At 44.5% G+C, this 20,754-nt stretch overlaps 1 protein-coding gene across 3 annotated transcripts in view; it reads right to left on the reverse strand.

The window, feature by feature from the left end:
• Window positions 1-20,754, reverse strand: part of LOC139060739 (stromal membrane-associated protein 1) — a 208,475-nt gene that overhangs the window by 164,165 nt on the left and 23,556 nt on the right. For all 3 annotated transcript variants that reach the window (XM_070539806.1, XM_070539805.1, XM_070539804.1), the window contains exon 3: window positions 3,878-3,963. In XM_070539806.1, coding sequence (XP_070395907.1) covers window positions 3,878-3,963 — 86 coding nt within the window. The remainder of the gene's footprint in view (window positions 1-3,877; window positions 3,964-20,754) is intronic.

A 20,754-nucleotide genomic window follows, 5' to 3' on the forward strand; every position in this document is an offset into this window, starting at 1 on the left:
TATTCAGAGCATGTCAACCAAATGTAGACTTGAATATCCTTGCCATACAAGTGTTTCTTAATACAAATCAAGGCATCTACTTTCCGTTCTTGCATCGACACCCACATTTCAAAGAAGCAATATCATATTAGGCAAGAAAATATAAACAGCAATGCTGTTTAATTCACTTGCAGTATGGCAAAGTATATGAAATGAAAGACAATGTACAGTCCTCAGCAAAAGTCTGTGGAAAACAGATGGCAAGACTTTTTTTTTTTCAAGTGGTACAGCCTCTTGGTATAGCACCCCTTCAATCAATGCAATGTATTTAGAAACTTTGATAGTGAGAGGCTCCACTGCTGTAGTCCACAGACATTTGCTCTCAACTGTACCGCAACAACAAATATGAGGCCGCATTTGACAGCGACGCACATTCAATGATTAATGCAGCAATTTATTGATAGTACTCACTGTGTCCCTGTCTTTGTTCTGTGTAATACTTTCAAGCTAGTTGTGTATCTACTTTTCCGGAAGGCGTGCTTGCTAGTCTCAGTTGAATTTACTTTTTAACGCGACAGCGTTAAGGAGCTCGTGTCGCAGAAAAGCCGGGGTTGGTGGCATTGGCAGTGAGCGAAAAATCCCGGAAGGCAATTTATGAATAAACACAACTTGCAAGATGGGCTGGGTGGGAATTGAACCAGGGTCTCTGGAGTGTGAGACAGAGACACTACCACTCAGCCATGAGTTCGATGCTTCAAAGCGGGACAAAAGCGGCTCTAGTGAACGCGGTGTTGCCTTAGAAACGTGCCGTAGAAAGTTATACTGCGGTGTATATCGATAATTATGAGCATGTAAATTACAGAAGCCGCAGTTAAACGAGTAGCGAAGTACGTTTCCGCTACATTTCTTCTGCAATTGGTGCACACGCAGAGCTATCTTACGGCAAACACGGAAGATCCCCTCCTCGCAATGCATGGCGCTGCCCCGACAGGTGGCGTGCCACTTGCCCGCTTCTCCCCTTCGTCTCGTTTGAGCGCAATGGGGCCGTGCGGAGACCGGTGCGAGGATGCCCCAATACCATTGCGTTTAATAAGTTTTCTCGCTCTGTCCCCTTCCAACTTCCAGCGTGTGTCACTTGAACCCTCGTGTTTAGGCGACGTGGCTCCTCTTTCTGCTCGCAGTGCGATTCCTTGGTGCAGTGTCCGATGCAGGACGCCTGACGTGATAGCTGCGCCGTAGCGCGTCTGGTGGGAAAGTGTCCCCTGCAATGTGTGCCATGCTGCTGGCGAGGAGTCATGCGTCTGCATGGTGCTTCCAAGCGAGATAGAGGACGATCTCATCAAGGCATCAGCCCCATGATCGCGTCCGCCTTCATGGCGCGTCACGGCCCGGCTGTCCATGCCGATCACGACGTTTGGCTCGCGTAGGTAATTTCTCCCTCCGAGACACCGAATTGTTTGGTTCGTTCCACTTGCTCAGGGGCACGTTTTGTCTTTGTTTGACTCAAGAGCATGCCAAGCGAATGAGTGGGCGGTGCGAACGCGTGCGATAACGCTATCACGTTCCACTCTTGAAGGCATAGCTTAAGCGTCCTCCAATTTTTTTTCTCACAAACCGTTTCTTTACTAATTTTCTTATTATATATGATCATTATTTGTTGAATTTTAGTATCCTTTCTACATATATCGATTTATTTTATTTTTCACCACTATGTCTTCTCTCTCTCTCAAATTTTGACAATGAGTATTCCTACTGATTGCTTTAATTTCCTATTTGCTTTTATCTGGACACTTGTACATACATACATCTCAGTTGTTGCTGAGCTCATTCTCTGAAATAATTTTCACTTGTTTCTCAACTATGCAAAGCCCATCTTTGTTACTGTTTCGCGGGAAAACAGGAAGAAATATTTGGAAATGCCACAGGTGATAAAAAGTTAAAAGAATCTCAGTGGAAATGGGCATCTTGAACCTGGTGCGGTTAGTTTCCCAGAAAACGGAGTAAGAATAAATCGGCCTTAGACAGTTGAAAAATGAGCAAGAGAAATATTTTAAAAAGGAGAAAAGGTTAGAATAAAGGAAGTTTTATCAATTGTGCCCCACAAAGCTCATACATCATATCAAGCAGGTGTCTGATTTACGCACGTAAATTGTTTGCAAAACTGGGACACCCTTTTAAAGAGTGCTCCAGCACAATCAAAAGTGATTGTGCCCAAATTTACAGTAGCTGACCACTCAATGCTTATGCGTCACATCAATATGGTATTTATGTTCTTTGAGCATGTAAATAATTTATCTGTGATGCAGATGCAATTTCCACTAGCAAGAAGCGATGTGGTGCTTTGGTGGACCATGCACCTATCGTCGGGTACAACTTTAGAAAAAAAAGGGGAGGCCCCACCCAGATGACTAAAGCGCGACAGCCGACTGCCTTTACAACTAAAATAGTCCCGCTCAAAATATTGTGCTTATAAAATGCGTAAATCTCGGTATAAATAAAGACTTTTGTGTTTTGATGACTGGTTTGGTAGAGCACTCATGATTGGAATGCTACAACACATGCCAGATTGTGAGAAAAAAATAACTTCACGCTTTCTACAACATTGCGCGTCATCTGCTTTTTAGCTTCATTGCAAGGCAGAAAAGCAGAATGAGCAGCTCTGCATGGCTTTTGCGCTGGTTTACATGTACACAGCTCATTTACTACTCATTTCTCAAGTTTGAAATGAATCAGTTTGCTATTTAACAAGTACTTTAAAAAAACAATGCATTTATCAAAACCCTTACAAATCTGGGTCAAGAAGACGATCAAGGCAGGAAAGATACAGAAATGCTTCAGTCATCCTTTTAAATAGCACAAGATTTATATATTTTCTTGGTTTTGTGTTTTCACAAACTTATTTTCAAGAATGTGATCGTTTTTTTTTTCTTCGTTCCTTTTCCCATTTTCGAGCTTTTTTTTCCAAGCATACAGTCTTGCCATTTCGCATAGCTCTTACAGTTCCCGTAGCATAGCGTCAGCGATGCTCGCTGCTATCTTTTGTCACTGGATCACGGCTCAGAATAAACACACACTGCAGTAATGGCGCAGTGTAAGCTCGCAATAATATTTCTGGCATGATAGACCACCACAAACAGTTTGGGAATTCACTCTGACGAGGGGCAGAGATGCAATTCGGCCCAGTTCGAAGTGTGGGTGGCCATCTTTCCCATCGGCGGCGCACCAGTTGTTTGACTCGTGACATTAGCCTACAGTGTGGGCCCATTAGTGGAGGCTCGTGTGCATCTGCCTTGGAAGAGTAAACGCCCCTTTTTTCTAAAGTTGTACCCTACTATAGCAGCTAGCGGACAAATTGGTGCATGCTATGCTTGAACTGCTGGAGAGTGGCAGGGCCTCAGAAAGACACCACCTGATCTTGGAAGCCATGCTAGACAAAGCACATGATTGTGTAGCGCACTTTCATTCTGCTCCATCTGGAGCACAAGTTTCAATCTGTTCCACAGAGAGCGCAGATTACATGGGAACTAAAGAAATTTTTATTGCGGTACTATTTAAAGAAAACATTTTTAATCCAAACTGCCATTTTCAAGAACATTCTCGAGTGATTTCCCAAAATGCACATAACCAAGATTGCCAAAAATTATATTGAGACCGAGATACTTGCACATTCTTCTGCAAATGCACGAAAATTCACTTGTAATTTGGTTCAATGACAGTTATGCCGCAGAAACTTTTGTGCAGCGATCTCAAAACTCCAATCATTCACTGTCGCTACTACAAAGATGCTAGCCATACGAGTACACATTCATGAGCACATCTATCATACTGGCTGTGCAGCAGGAAGCAACCGCAAAGCATTGCTCCCAGCCCCAGCCATCAAAAATTGAAGATAACGTACGAGTCTGTCTGAGGACGTCTGAAGTTGTCTGGCAGGTTAGCTTCATACACTGCTCTTCCCTTGCTGTTGCCCATCTGCTGGAGGCACTGCACAGGAGGAGAGAAGATCAAGTGCATGAGCAGAGCTGCATCAATTGCTGCCACCAGGCCTATTTGAAAGAACAAATGAAAATTTAGTGCCCTTCAGTAATGCAGTGGTAAAGCAGTAGGGGCCCATACATTTACCATACCATCTTTACAAATTTAGCAACATGGCTTCTGAAAACACTTCACATTTCTTTCACTAACTTTGTGGCAGCAACTATGCTGTCACAAAGCTAACACCGTAGATCGCTGCAAGGAACAGCACCATTCAGTGCATGCCTACTGATCGGAGTGACAAGCATCAACCAACCAATCAGCGCGGGGCAGCTTTTGCAGTATCTTTTGTGTCTTTTGCAGGGAAGCACCTGCTAGGGGCAACTTTTCCATTTTCTGCGCTGCGCACAGCTGCCATATTTGTTACTGTTCCATTTGTTTTCTTTTTTTCTCCAATATGTCTAAGGTCATTGCAAAAGCTTTTGAGGATTTTAAACCTAAAATGAGATTAGAACTTCATTCTGTGAAAGAGTGAAATTCTGTAGTGACACTTGCTATGAGATGAAGAGGATCACCTCTGAAGTAAAGGCATTAAGGAAGGAAGTCAGTGAACTTGTTAAGTGTAATGAAGGTTTGAGGAGTGACAAGTTTGAGGCATGACAAGTTGGAGAGCTACAGCAGCACAGGAGGCTGAACAATTTGCAAGTAAAGGGTGTAAAGTAGAGTGCAGAGCCTATTGATGTTATAAGAAAATTAGAAAGCTGTTGGCGAATCAGTCAGCGACTTAGACATTGATACATGTCACCGCATTTCAACTCAGAAATCCGATGAGACTAACATTATACTTTTGTAGCGAAGAGAGACGCTAGTGGGTTCAGCGCTACTGGCGCTAAACGCTAGTGGGTTGAGCGCTCCTGCTCAGCAACGGCTCTCGTGCTTGGAAGCTGTGACTGCCCTGCTCGCCGACGTTGCACTGCTCCCGAGCTCTGCCAAATAAACACCTTTAGAATTGGTGGAGCGCTTGCACTTCTGCCCAGAACCTTTGCTTCTTTAAACCTAAAGCTTGAGTTTTGCCAGAGTTTTGCTTAAAGCTAGAGTTTTGCTGGAAGCTTTCCACATACAAAAAAAAGGTGGGTCTGTGCATCAGCGATGCTTCAATAAATTTGTACTCGGCTGAGCGCACACTTCTGGGGAAATTTGAAAAACCGTAACGGTATGGCTTTTCTTCAATTGGTCATGTGTTCACTTCTTTCTGCTCGGGTGTTTTATCATCTCACTTCGCGTGCATGTTTTCGATATGGCGATAAAGAAGGCTGGTGCAGTTCGGTTGTGCGCATGTGTTGTGATTCTTTTAAATATAGAACTTTTTCGAAAAACAAACCAGTTGTCAGTAGCGTTTCCTCGTCATCGTGTCGTCTTTTCATCGTGTGTCCATCCTTTTTAGCGCTACCATCAGTTTTAAAGAATGCATCACCAACTAGCCCAGCACCAAGTTTTATTGGACTACCTGATGGTTGTTAATGGGGTTCCAGGGTCTAGGCTAGATGACACTGTAGAATCTATAATTAACACATTTAGACATGCATCAGAGGCTCTATACTTCACGTGCGAAAGGCCTCATGATAACAGCATTCGCTTTCTGGACCTCAATCTCACTGTAATGAACACGCATGTCTGTTTCGAATATCAGCCGAGGGTGAACAAGCAGCTAATTTCATAAGACACTGCGCACTCCAAGCTAGTAAAAATAGGAGTTGCAATGACTTGTCTAAAAGAAGCTCTAAATAAGTCTTGCAATCACAAAGTAGAAAGCAGTTTCAATAACCAGGTTTCAAGGCTATGCCTAGCCGGTTTCCCTTCACTGTTGATCTCTAGCGTCTGCGATAAGCTTCTTCAAAAGATCAAACAGGCAAGAGAGGGCACTAACACAAAAAAGCCATTTGATAGGAAGAGAGTACATGTGATTCCTTATTGGCAGAGGATGTCCCACAACCTCAAGAAGGTGGCGCAAAGGCACAGTGTTAATCTTCTCTTCAGTGCGCCGTAGAAGCTGGCCAAGATATGCCCTATGATGACAAAAGCAAAACCCGAACCATGCTCTAAGAAACATGCAGTGCAATACACGGCTTGCAAAAGTAATGTTGTATATGAGATACCCCGGTCAAACCAGACGGTGTTTTAAGAAAGGGCGCGTGAGCACAATTGGGCCGTAAATAACAATGCGGGGATGATGATGATGATGTTTGGTGTTTAATGGCGCAAGGGCCAGGTGTGGCTAAAGAGCGCCATGCTAATGTTAGTGAGTTCGCAGTGGACAGATGGGTTCTGTGATCTTAATGTGCCGTGGCTGTAAAGGGGCCTAAAAGAGTTGATCCAAATTTCATAAAATGTAGGAGTAATAAAATTATGGGAATGACTATTGACGTGTACTATGAACATTAGAAGGCATTGAGAAAGAATTATGCAATATATAAAATATGTGATTATCTAGATGTATAAAATAGTCTAGAGCACTACTGCCTCCCCGGTGCCCTTGAAACCCAAGGGCCTAGAGGCATGTGCTATACAGAGAATCTATCCTAGCAATATCCTCTGGAAAGAGGATGCGCTACGAAATGAATGGGCTTGTAACATGTAGTACAACATCTTATAAGAAAGCGAGGACTGCTTTCGTCTTAAAAAGCGGTTCTTCACCAAGAAACATAGCCGGATGCAGAGGAATACAATGGCGGTATGCAAACGGGAAATGTTTCCTCCTGTCTCTTTCGGCCTCCCGGCACTCCAGGAAGACATGGAGGACGGTCAGCCAGTCACCACATTTGCCACAGGTTGGAGGCTCGTTACCGGACAAGAGAAAATTGTGAGTGCCAAATGTGTGCCCTATTCTCAGTCTAGTGAACAGGACATCTGTTTTTCGTATTTTTGTAGTTGGGTGCCAGGGACCTAGCTTCGGCTTAATTAGGTGAAGCTTATTACTTGTTTCTGTGTCCCACAAGCGTTGCCAGTGGCTTCGGAGTTTGTGTCTTAGAAAAGGCTTCACGTCTGTGGCAGGGACAGCAGCAGAACGAATACCTTGCGATGCTATTGATTTGGCGATCTCGTCAACAAGCACATTTCCCTCGATTCCTCTATGGCCAGGAACCCAGCATATTACTACATGCCCATGTGATAAGTAGATGTTACATAAGAGTGAGTAGAGTTCATTGAAGACAGGATTCGTATGCTTTTGAGAAGAAATTAGTGCTTTTACAAGACTTAAGGAGTCTGTGAATATGATGGCTTTGTCCAGTTTCAGTTTCTTTAAATGTTTTACTGCACGCAGTACTGCGTAGACTTCTGCAGTGAAGATGCTTGTTATGGAGTTCAACACGTCAGATTCAGTAAAAGAGGGACCAACAGCAGCGTAGGATACGCCAGCATGTGATTTTGATGCGTCTGTGTAAAACTCGGAGCAGGAGTACTTCAATTGAAGCTCCCGGAAATGCATGATAATTTCAAGCTCAGGAGCATGCTTTGTGACCTTTACAAACGATACGTCACATTCTATCACTTGCCACTGCCAGGGTGGTAATAGCTTAACAGCAGGCATTAGGCGATGTTCGAGCAATGGGACGTCCATTTCTTCGCCAAGTTCTCTTACATGCAGTGAGAAAGGTAATCTCATAGAGGGTCTATTACAAAAAAGTGTTTCACACGTCAAGTCGTTCACGGTTGTGAAACACGGATGTTCCTTCTTAGAGCGCACTTTCAGAAAGTAGTTAAAGCTGATGCATGTTCTCCGAAAATGGAGCGACCACTCATCGGACTCGACATACAAACTTTCAACAGGGCTTGTTCTAATTGCACCAGTGGCCAGGCGGATTCCCAGATGATGAACGGGGTCTAACATCTTTAGTGCGCTCGGGGCAGCAGAGTGATACACTACGGCACCATAGTCTATTCGTGATCGAACTAGGCTCCTGTAAAGATTCAACAACCACTTCCTGTCGCTACCCCATGTTGTGTGGGATAGGATTTTAAGTAGGTTCATTGTTTTTAGACATTTTGTTTTTAGACATTTTAGGTGTGGAATGAAAGTAAGCTTGGAGTCATTTGGAGCTTGGAGAAATTTGTGCTCTTTGTTAAAAGGAATTTGTTGTCCGCCCAGTTCTAGAAAAGGATCTGGGACCAGGCCTCTCTTGTGAAGAGAACACAGGAACTTTTGTGGGGGTTGATTTTAAATCCATTTTGATCTGCCCACATGGACACCTTGTTTAGGGCCTGCTGTACCTGTCTCTCGCAGACTGTGAGGTTGCAGGATTTGAAGCCTATTTGTATATTGTCAACATAGACGGAATAAAAAATAGCTGGTGGTAATGATGCACAAAGCGTGTTCATCTTTACGACAAAGAGCGTGCAGCTGAGTACGCCACCCTGGGGTACCCCAGTTTCCTGTATGAATGTACGCGACAGTGCAGGACCTATTTTCACCCGAAATGTACGGTTCTCTAGGTAGCTCTCTATGATAGTTAACATATTGCCGCGGATGTCCAGCGCCGAAAGGTCGCGCAGGATTCCGTACCGCCAGGTTGTGTCGTATGCTTTTTCCATATCCAGAAATACAGATAAGAAGGATTGTTTGTGTACGAAGGCATCGCGAATGCTCGCTTCGATGCGCACGATATGGTCGGTTGTAGATCGCCCTTCCCTAAAACCGCATTGAAATGGGTCAAGCATATTACTAGACTCTAGGAGATGTATCAGACGGCAATCGATCATTTTTTCGAAAAGCTTACAGAGGCAGCTTGTAAGCGCTATGGGACGGTAGCTAGTGAGCAATGAAGTATCTTTACCATGCTTCCAAATAGGGATCACAATAGCCTCCTTCCGCTTCGATGGGAGATAACCAGCAGCCCAGATAGCATTGAGAAGTGTAAGTAGTGTGATTTGTGTGTCGGAGTGCAGGTGCTTAAGCATATCGTACATGATTCTATCGGGGCCCGGTGCAGAGCTCCGACATATTGACAAGGAGGCTTTAAGTTCAGCAATCGTAAAAGGGCGATTATAAGGATCGTTTGGCGTGCATTTCCGATTCAGAGGCTTGAGTTCTTCTATTTCTTTATATTTAAGGAAGTTCTCTGAATAGTGAGTGGAGCTAGACACGCGCTCGAAGTGTTCACCCAGAGCATCAGCCTGGTCTTGCAGGGTATCGCCTTGTGTGTTTACCAAAAGGAGGGAGTATGTTTGTCGCCCTCTTATGCTATTTACCTTGTTCCAGACTTTGGCCTCATCTGTATATGTGTTGATACCCGATAAAAACTTCTCCCAACTGTCTCTTCTGGCCTGTCGGTGGGTTCGCCTGCCTTGTGATTTTACTTGTTTAAATTTAATAAGATTCTCCGCAGTGGGGGAGGCGCGTAGCAACCCCCACGCTTTGTTTTGTTTCCTTCGAGCGATCCTACAATCGTCGTTCCACCACGGGACACGCCGTTTACATGCCAAGCCATTTACTTGTGATATGCATTCATATGCGGCATCTATTATGAAGGCTGTGAAAAACTCCACTGCAGCATCAATTCCTAACGACGAGATGTCATGCCATGAGATACCAGTAAGAGTTCGAAATTTATCCCAATCAGCTGTCTCATTCTTCCACCTAGGAGCGTGTGGTGGATATTCGTTTTCTTTAGGTGATCTTAGCAGTATAGGGAAGTGGTCGCTGCCGTAAGGGTTGTTGGCAACTTCCCATTCAAGTTCAAGCAGTACAGACGGGGAGACTATGCTAAGATCTATTGAGGAATAGGTTCTGTTTGCAAGAGAGTAATATGTGTGTTCCTTCTTATTCAACAGGCACGCACCAGAAGAGAGAAGGAACTGTTCAACAAGTCGTCCTTGCGCATCTGTACGAGGGTCGCCCCACAGGTAGTTGTGTGCATTGAAATCGCCAAGAACAATATAAGGTTCTGGCAATTCATCTATGAAGGACTGAAATTCATATTTAGTTAATTTGTAATGTGGGGGTATGTAGAGCGAGCACACAGTGATAAGTTTGTTTAGGAGAACAGCACGAACCGCCACTGCTTCAAGGGGCGTTTGTAGCTGCAACCGTTGACACGCTATGCCTTTCTGAATAACAATGGCAACACCGCCCGATGATGCGAGAGCATCATCGCGATCTCTACGAAACGTAACATACTGTAGGAGAAAATTTGTGTGTTTCGATTTTAAGTGTGTTTCCTGTAGACAAAGCACTTTTGGATTGTGTTTGTGGATCAGTTCCTGCACATCATCAAGGTTTCTAAGAAGACCTCTGACGTTCCATTGTATTATCTGTGTATCCGTATTTGAAATAAATGGGTGCTGTCTGTATGGAAACAGAAGTATTAATTACAGAGATTTCAGAGATTAGATTACAGAGCCCTTTCAAGGCCCTGTAATTGGGGTCTTGCCCTTTCTGGAGCGTTCGAGGGAACCTCGCCGCTCCTTAGGCGCTTGGCGCCCCTTGAGGATAGGTGTAATGTCCATTGCCTCTTCTAAGGCGCCGGACACGTGCTCTTGCGAGCGAGAAGTTACCCGGGAGAGTCCCGCCTTGGAGGGCAAGACCCCTGCGCCCACCAACCCGGAGGTCGATGGGGCTCCCTGGGGGATTTGGCTGCGCCGGCCGTTGCCAGCGCTGGAAGGGACCTGGGAGGTTGAGGCAGCCTCGGCTGCGCCCACCTTCAGGGTCAATGGTCCCTTCTCCTCAGTTGACGGAGCAGTGCTAGCTGCAACCGCCGCGGGGGCAGATGGCGTAACTGCCGACTCACGGCTTGTGGGTTGGACAGCTGCCGGAGGCCGTTGTGACGCTACCCCCTGACGTGCCACTTCGGCAAATGTGTTCTTAGGCAGGTATGCCACCTGCCTACGTGCCTCCTTGAATGATATATTTTCTTTCACTTTGATCGTGACAATTTCTTTTTCTTTTTTCCAAGATGGGCACGACCGCGAGTACGCGACGTGCTCTCCATCACAGTTTACACAATGCAAAGAGTTCGCGGAAGTTTCAGACGTGTGTTCATGGGCGCTGCATTTTGCACATATTTGGCGGCCTCGGCAGCTCTGCGAGCTGTGGCCAAAACGTTGGCATTTGAAATACCTCAGGGGATTTGGCACATACGGTCTTACATGGAGCTTGATGTACCCAGCCTCGATTGACTCGGGCAGGACACTTGAATTGAAGGTGAGTATTAGGTGTTTGGTCACAATTTCTTTACTATCTCGCTTCATCTTGATTCTTTTGACATTTATAACATTCTGTTCACTGAAGCCCTCCAAGAGTTCAGCCTCAGAGAGCTCCAGCAAATCATCGTCCGACACAACGCCGCGGGTGGTATTCATCGTACGGTGCGGGGTTACTACTATTTGGGTCTCCCCAAATGATACTAGTTTAGGCAGCTTTTCAAATTGTTTCTGATCGCGGAGCTCCAAGAGGAGGTCACCACTAGCCATTCTCGACGCCTTATAGCCTGGGCCAAAAACTTCGTTAAGGAACTTCGATACAAGGAATGGGGAAATTGTTCGCACCGGTTTAGCTGGTTTTTCAGAATGGATGATGTGGAAACGAGGAAAAGATTCTTTTTGCCGACCAAAAAATTTGAATACTTCATAGGTGCGCCCTCTTTTCTGAGGGCGATCAGGGAGTGGGGGGAAGAAGTTAGCCATAAAGATATGTGAGATTTCGGCAGTAACGCCAGCCACCCACCGTGGAGTCCTACAAGGGGACGCTGCAGGACCTGTGAAACACGGCCTGCAAACGCCAGCTGTACATTACCACTATAACCAAATATGAAATAACCAAGGTTGGCTATCCACACAAGGTTAACCCTTGCTGCCTGGAAAAACTGGAAGTAAAAGGAAACCAGAAGAAGACAGGAAAGGTGGAAAGTAAGGGAAAGACGAAGGTAGTAGGGAGAGAGAGACAGGAAAAGGCAACTACCGATTTCCCCCGGGTGGGTCAGTCCGGGAGTGCCGTTTACGTGAAGCAGAGGCCTAACAATGCGGGGACCATCTGGCAGAACACTGTAAACGTCACAATTGCCGCCCATATCTTCGTGACACCAGGTTTCTGGCATGGTCTAGAGATAGACTAGAACGGGAGAGGGCACGGAGGCACCGACAGGATGACAGCCTCACACTTGTCTTTTTTCACCCTGCAGTTACTCGCTGCCTTCATCCCCGGTTTCCGGTGCGCTGTTCCACTGGATTCGTATGGCGAACCTATCGTTCATGGTTCTGAGGCCGGCAAATTCGCTGAGCCTGTTCCCGCCACACTTCACCCGGATCAATGCCGCCATCAAATCTACATCTGGAACGACACCCCATTTGTATCTTGGGCTCATCACTGCGCAACCGCAACAGCATCGACAGCGCCAGCAGCGGGATGCTTAAAGCCAAGCAACACGCTCTGGGCAGTCAGAGGGCACGGAGGCACCAACAGGATGACAGCCTCACACTTGTCTTTTTTCACCCTGCAGCTACTCCCTGCCTTCATCCCCGGTTTCCGGTGCGCTGTTCCACTGTATTCGTATGGCGAACCTATCGTTCATGGTTCTGAGGCCGGCAAATTCGCTGAGCCTGTTCCCGCCACACTTCACCCGGACCAAGCCGCCATCAAATCTACATCTGGAACGACACCCCATTTGTATCTTGGGCTCATCACTGCGCAACCGCAACAGCATCGACAGCGCCAGCAGCGGGATGCTTAAAGCCAAGCAACACGCTCTGGGCAGTCAGAGGGCACGGAGGCACCAACAGGATGACAGCCTCACACTTGTCTTTTTTCACCCTGCAGGTCAGTTACATTTCCAAACTGCCACTTCTTTGCTTTAAATCTAGTAATCGCTTCATTGTCGTGCTTCCGTGCCCAGAAGCCTTGAGTGACCCGTTCTGTTCATTGTTTCTTTCACTGTGTGGTGACGTGGAAAGCAATTCTGGCCCATCCAAGGACGATGTCCTTGCTGAAGTACTTAAAACCGTGAGGGACCTAAATGAAAGATCTATTAGAATGGAATCTGTACAAAATTCTATGTCGGAGACAATTCATGAGCTGAAACAACAGCAAAAAACCGTTTCAGATGCTATATCAGACATCGATCAAAGACTGCAGCACGTGGAAAGCCAGACGGCCATCCTTGATGAATGGAAACAGGATGTCAGCTTATTGCATGACAAGATTGAGAGTGTAGTAACTGACATGAACACACTTCGTGCGCGAATTGATGACGCGGAAGATCGCTCACGTCGCGACAATCTGGTTTTTTTTTGAGTACCGGATACTTCAACAGAAAATTCAATGCAGTCAGAGGAAAAAGCCCTAGATTTGATAAATAACACTTTAAAACTTAGTTTAACTTGCGACCACATAGTGCGTGCACATAGGATTGGTCGCTACAGTCAACAAAAACCACGACTGATAATAGTTAAGTTTTTCTCTTATAAAACCAAAGAACAAGTTTTGTGTAAGCGCTCTCTTCTAAAAGGAAGCAGCCTGACTGTGAGCGAAGACTTCTGCGAGGCAACGCGCAATATCAGACACAAATTTACGGAATATGGCAAGGGACTAAATGTACCCTACAGGCTACGTTACAAAAGACTATTCGTGGGAGAAAAATGTTACGGCTACGACATAGATAACGATGTAGTCTACGAAATAACACCAGGAAACAGAAATTCCGATCCTCGAATTCTGCGCTCAGGACGTGTCTTACAGAACTCGCGATAGCGAAACGCCAGGGGAGATGCTTGCACTTCATCGAAACATGGTATTTCTGTTGTATTCACGAATATTCGCAGTATATTTAATAAAAGGGACGAATTGTGTTCTCTGGTTGATGACACTGATGCTGACATAATAGCGATAACTGAAACTTGGTTGACTAACAAAATAACAAACGAAGAATTGTTTCATTGCCGTAAAAGATACGTTGTGTATCGGAATGACCGTACTGACAGAATAGGGGGCGGTGTATTACTTGCTGTTAGTAAAGACGTTGAGTGCTTTAATGTACCGATAATCACTGAAATTGAATCTATCTGGTGTTGTTTAACCATTAATTTCAAAAAAATTATCTTAGGCGTCTGCTACCGGCCACCCTCGAATAGTTTGTTTTGTGATCACCTGCATGACTGTCTAAATCAATTAACAGTAAGATTCCCGGGAGCAAAGATAATTCTTATGGGTGACTAACTTTCCTAACATAAATTGGTCAAGCACATGTCCCTTCTCTAACCCATCATCCAGTGAGGCTAATCAGTTTATCGCTATTTGTTCTGACTTTACCTTAGTACAAACGGTCGTTATTCCAACACGTGCAACAGGCACTACGTCATCATTACTTGATCTCGTGCTGACATCATCAGCTGATATTATATCCCCGATAACGCACTTACCTGGCCTTAGCGATCACGATACATTACATTTTACAATCACGATATCACTACCACTGAAACGTAAACGATTTAAGGAAATAAAAGATTATAAAAAGGCTAACTTCTCGGCAATAAACAACAAACTTGCTTCCTTTCTTGACACGTTTCTACTTTGCCATCTTGATCGTTCTGTCGAGACAAATTGGCGCCTCTTTAAAGAAAAAGTATCTGATCTAATAAATCGTTATATTCCAGTCCGACGTATATATTCAAATAGTAATGCACCGTGGTATAACAGACACCTTAGCAGACTAAGTAACAAAAAGAAACGCCTATTTCGTATCGCCAAACGGTCACTAAATCCTGAACGCTGGTTCTCATACAAATCTGCTGCCGCCACGTACTTTTCAAATTTACGGTCTGCAAAATTTTCCTACTACAACGTTACCCTTCCCAAGCTACTGAAAACTAACAGTAAGGCATTCTGGAGCTCTATGAAAGGAGATAACACTAGAAAGATTACTCTAACTTCACTAACTGGGAAAGCAATCGCCGACCACGCATGCGCTGACGTGCTAAATGACACGTTCGTACAGGCCTTTTCGCCGTCTTCGCATGTTACTCCTCCTCCCGAAATACGGCCTAAAAGATACCCCCCCATGGATCCCATAGCATTTAATAGTAACGGTATTAAATCGATTATAAATAAATTAGAATTGAAATCGTCATGTGGTGTTGATGGAATTAACATCAAATTTTTACACAGTACTAGTGAGTATTGCTCGATAATTTTAGAATTACTTTTTTCTCAGTCGCTTCACAGCGGCACATTGCCTTTAGATTGGAAAACGGCTAAGATCGTTCCAATTCATAAACCTGGTGACACGCATAACCCTTCTAATTATAGGCCCATTAGTTTAACTTCTGTGCCCTGTAAAATAATGGAGCACGTAATTTATTCTCAGGTAATCAATCACCTTGAATCTAACAACTACTTTACATCTAGCCAACATGGTTTTCGTAAAACATTCTCCTGTGATACTCAGCTTCTTTGCTTTACTAACGACTTGCATTCTAACTTGGACGCAGGATTTCTTACGGACTGTACTTTCCTTGATTTCGCTAAAGCTTTTGACAAAGTACACCACACATTACTGCTATCTAAACTCAGCGCACTAAACATTGATACTAATGTACTTAATTGGATAAAAGCATTTCTAACACACCGCATGCAATTTGTAAGCGCTAATGAAGTTAATTCAACTCTTACCCCAGTTAAATCAGGTGTTCCACAAGGGTCTGTGGTTGGGCCGCTGTTGTTCTTAATCTACATTAACGATCTACCTGATAATATTTCGTCTAAAATTTGTCTTTTTGCAGATGACTGCGTAATATATCGCAAAATTAATAATGACACTAATATTTCATCTCTTCAGGACGATTTAAACACATTGCATAACTGGACTATAACATGGCACATGCAGTTTAACGTCAAGAAATGTAAATCAATGCGAATATCCCGTACTAATGAAGCTTGTCCTGCATATTTACTTAATAACATTCCTTTAGAGAGCGTAAGAAATTACAAATATCTGGGCGTCCATATAACCTATAACTTATCCTGGAAGTACCATATCGACTTTATAACGAGCAAAGCTAATCGCACATTTGGATATCTTCGTAGAAACTTCTCGCTCGCACCATTATCACTCAAACATTTATTATACACGACATATGTCCGTCCACAGTTGGAATATGCATCATCAGTATGGGACCCACATCATGCCACCTCAATTAACTGCCTTGAAAGTGTCCAGAATCGCTCCGCTCGGTTTACACTAGCTAATTACCATCGTACAGCAAGCGTAACACAAATGAAGACTACTCTGAACCTACCTTCGCTATTAACCCGCAGGAAACAATCACGTCTATGCTTATTTCATAAGATTTACTACCAGAACGCTGCGCTTCGGTCGGCGTGGATTAACCCAGCACCATTCATCTTCTCACGTAGAGATCATACGCATAAGGTACATGTTCCTCGCTCTAACACACTAACACATTCGCAATCATTTTTACCTAAAACATGCAACGAATGGAACGGTCTGCCTGCATCTATTGTTAATATAAGTAATCCTGTTCAATTTAGAAATGCTATAATTAACTACGTGTAAATCATGAAACTTGCGTTCAATATATCATGTGACTTGTTATTGTATAAGTGCTATTTTTTCAAATTGACTATGTATGTATTTACCTATCATTCCCAATCTGTATATTGAAGTGTATGATGAGTTTTCTATGGTGAACTGCAACTACTATTTTTTGTATAAATTATTCAGCTAGTATAATTTTCTATTTTTACTTATACTGTGCCTTTCCTGTATATCATTTTTTACTTCCTTTATGAAGCCTCTCCCCTCTATAATGTATATTTACTCTGAGGGTACTGTAAATAAATAAATTAGAAGCTTTCTACATTACAAAGGCCGAAGGCACGTGCATTAGCTGCCCTTCAGTGGCGCTCACCGAAAAAGATAGCATTTCTAATGAGATAGGGAGGTTGAGATGTCACGATGGGCCATTCTAGTTTGTACCTATTAAAAAGCCTGTTTCTTCAAAAAACATTTAGTTGGAAGTAGCGCCTTGTCCATCGTACCTGTTCCTCTTTTAGTCCGCGTCTTCGTAGCGCTCTTTTCTTCAAGTGTGCAAAACCAACTTGCCCACATCAAGCTTCTGCTTCTCTAACAAACACTAAAATGTTCAGGGTAAATGTCGGAAGTGCGTGCGATAAACAAAGCACAAAGAAATTACACGATCAGTTCGTTGCGACTTTGCATTAGGCTGCTCTTTATCTTACCCTTACCACTCAGATCAAACAGTTCTTTAACCATGTGACTGAAGTTTCAGTGTGACAGCTCAGAAAAGGCCGGCAGTGAAGGCTCTCGCAACCGCTGCCAAGCACAAGTGCTTCAGGCCGACAGCGACAGCAGCACCACGTGGCGAGTGGAAACAAAAGGGGGTCACCTTCTCGCGCGCGACTCAGGGGAGCTTGCAAACTGAAAGGAATCTAAAAACGTTGGCCATAGCCACCACTGCGGCAATGCTAGGCCTAGCTAACTCAACATTCGCTACCAAGCTTCCTGCTGTTCGGTGCCGTGTTTTTTATTGAAACAATCCGCCGCTGTCAGCAATGGCGCCGACTCCGCCTTTGTCATCTTCGCCAATGGCTTGAAAGCTTGGAAAACAGGGCAAGGGTCATGCGTTGCACAATTCCGGTTCCCAAAAGTAACTGTATTTGAAGAACAGATTGCTGTATGTTCAGGTTAATTGTGCGCTCTCCGAGAAATTAATAATTCAGCATGGTATTCCTCGAGGATTAATATTAGGCCTCTTATTGTTTTTAGTATACTGTTACGACTTTGCACCGCTGCACCACTATTACGACTTTGTGGTCCCGTAGCGCTCGTCACCCGTTTCGTGACAGAGCGTTGGTAGCGAAGACTCCGAGCCAGGCGTCGATGAGAATAACAAAAGGGACTTTATACACTATATACAGGTCATTATACAGGACATGAATGGGTCGGCACTCGGGCCGAGTGCTCACAGCAAACGCGACTGTTCCTGCACGGAGACGTCCGGCGAAAACACGTGACACATCTCATTCCAGTCGAGAGCGGCACTGGCTCCCGGTGGGTCGGCGGATCCGGTTTTCGAGGCGACCGCCTCGCAGCTTTATACTCCCCGAGAACCATTGTCACTCAAACGGCCCAATACAAAGTCTGCACTCGACGGTCGGCCAAGAGGTCCAACCAGCGACCGCGCTGGCCACACGGTTCAAAGTCCGCGCACGCGGTGACCTCAAGGCAAAAGGAGGTACGGCGCCAGTCTGTCTGGCACTTGCTGACACGTTTGAACATGCTGCCCGCCGATGCTTCTCCGCAGGACACCACTGCCTGACGGCTCAGCATCTTGACTTGTCAAGGGAGGATTTGGGCGCTCGCAGGATAAATTCTGCATCTTGCAGATTCGGAATCCGGGCTTGTGGTAATGGCACAACACATAAATGATATTGCCAACACACCCGAATTGCCTAATCTATTGATGTTGGCCGACAACACGAATATATGTTTTTTCATCCCATTAATGCCTGTTAAGAAAAACTATGTATATTGATTAACAAGCTAGGTCTTAATTTGTCTAAGTCAAACTACGTTATTCTTTTTTCTATCTAATACAGTAGAAAGTATCACTCTGGAAATTGTCTATGAGCGTTTGGAAAGCGAGTTTTAAGCCAGAAATTGCTTGGCGTTTGGCTAAATGAGAACCTTTCTTGGAATCCTCCCAATATATTACAAAAACAGTGCCAGATTAGAGCAAAACCGCATGTTGTCTGCGTAAAGTCTCATTTGTTGACTCCCTGGTTAATGATATCCATGTATTAGCCCACTGATGTATTATCAGTGGGCTCATCGGCTGGCTGCCAGTCAACATGGCCAACCCGTTGCTTTCTTGCACACAGTTTTTCCTGTTTGGCACGACAGCGGTCGGCGCACTGCAAGATTCAGCGTCCTTGTTCATCACTACGGCAGCTTCCTACGGAGACTGCGCGTACACACCACCACACCATGACAGATTGTCGAGCGTAAATGCGTCCAGGCCTATCGACATCATCAAGAGCGCGTATAAGAAGCCAGCCACCACCAGCACCTTCCAGTGGGCTCGTCGGCTGGCCGCTAGTCAACATGACCAGCCCGTTCCTTTTTTACACGCAGGTCAGTAACAAAGCTTGTACTGTTAAATCCAGCGATAGAGGTTTCATCCAGCTGACGTGCTCACGCGGGCCTTTGTATGCTCTGTTTGGTTGTTCAGGATTTTGTCTTCTCTCTTCTAATGCTTTCTGGGGACGTAGAACCCAATCTTGGACCTGGGCCTACGACTGATGAACTACTAATCGAACTACTTAATGGTCAGAAGAAAATAGAAAAACTGTTCGATGAAATTGAAATGAAACTAAAGGTGGTTGAGGAGTTGGCATTGGCTATTAAAGAAGTCAGCACAAAAGTCTCTGGCCTCGAGAAAGGTGTGCAGAAGTTGCAGGACAAATTTGTTGATCTAGAAGGTCGTTCCAGGAGGAACAACTTTCTGGTTTTTGTGGTCAAAGAAACAGCTGCCGAAACTCATGATGATCTGAAACAAGCTGTGTTAGAAGGCGTGTTTAAGAGCATTCTTGGTGTACAAGTTTTGTCGACTGAACGACTTCATAGGATTGGGCATAGACACGGGACTAGACCACGCCCAGTCATGATCAAGCTTTTCGACCTCCGTGAAAAAAATGGCTGTACTACAGAATTGTTTCAAACTGAAAAATAAAGATATTTCTGTCTCGTAAGACTTCTCAGCACCCACAAGGCTTAAAAGAAAGAAACTCTGGAATAGCACCTCCGAAATTAGAGCTGCTGGGGGGAAAGTCCAAATAGTGTACGACAAAATTAGGATTAATGGCGAGCTATTCCGATGGGATGGCACAAGTGACAAAAGGATTCCCACGGGCAGACAAACTAAAGAAAGACACCAGTCACAATGAATCCAAAGCAATACCCAAAAGCACCTCCGTTTCATCAACCTTAATGCAAGTAGCATGGTTAATAAATCTGATGATATTGAAAGTACCATTTTAACACACAAGCCGCATGCTTTTATAATCACGGAAACTTGGCTTCACCCCGATATTTCCGACAAGGCAGTAACACCACCAGGCTACGAAATTCAGCCGCACCTTCTGTTCGAGCCACACTTGCGGCTGCAACAGAAGGCTAAACGAATAAGAAAACAGCACCGTCAGTATACCACAGAGGGCAATGCCAGTAAACTTTTCAACATACGTCTGCAACTAAAAGCATATTCAGTGCCAGCAAACAAGGACGGAAGGGAGATGACACCACAATGCGCTAACTTCAACAACTTGATTTTCAGGAAATACACCTATATATATACACCTAGCGCATTGTAGTGTCGTCTCCCTTCCGTCCTTGCTTGCTGGCGCTAAATATGCTTTCAGTTTACCAACACGCCTAACAAATGGCAATGCTGCAACTAAAGGCAAGCATTAGAAAAGTGTAGGAATACTATCAAAGTGTGTCTTTGAAGAATTTTCTGCTGTCTTCCGCGGCAAAGTTCTGGCGTCATTTTTCTTTGAAAAAGCAGCCCTAGTCCAGTTTCTGCATCGACGGAGAAACCGTAACTGATAAAAGTTTGGTAGCAAAATCTTTCAATCAATTTTTCTGTTTGGTATTTACGGATCACGACGGTCGCAAACCAAGCTATTACCTTTCAGTTGACTGCCCGCCAATCGCAGATATCTCAGTGACCGAAGAAGGCATTTTATTTCTCTTGTTAAATTTGAATACAAAG

The sequence above is a fragment of the Dermacentor albipictus genome, chromosome 6, assembly GCF_038994185.2.
Source record: "Dermacentor albipictus isolate Rhodes 1998 colony chromosome 6, USDA_Dalb.pri_finalv2, whole genome shotgun sequence".
In the NCBI taxonomy this organism is placed as follows: Eukaryota; Metazoa; Arthropoda; class Arachnida; order Ixodida; family Ixodidae; genus Dermacentor; species Dermacentor albipictus.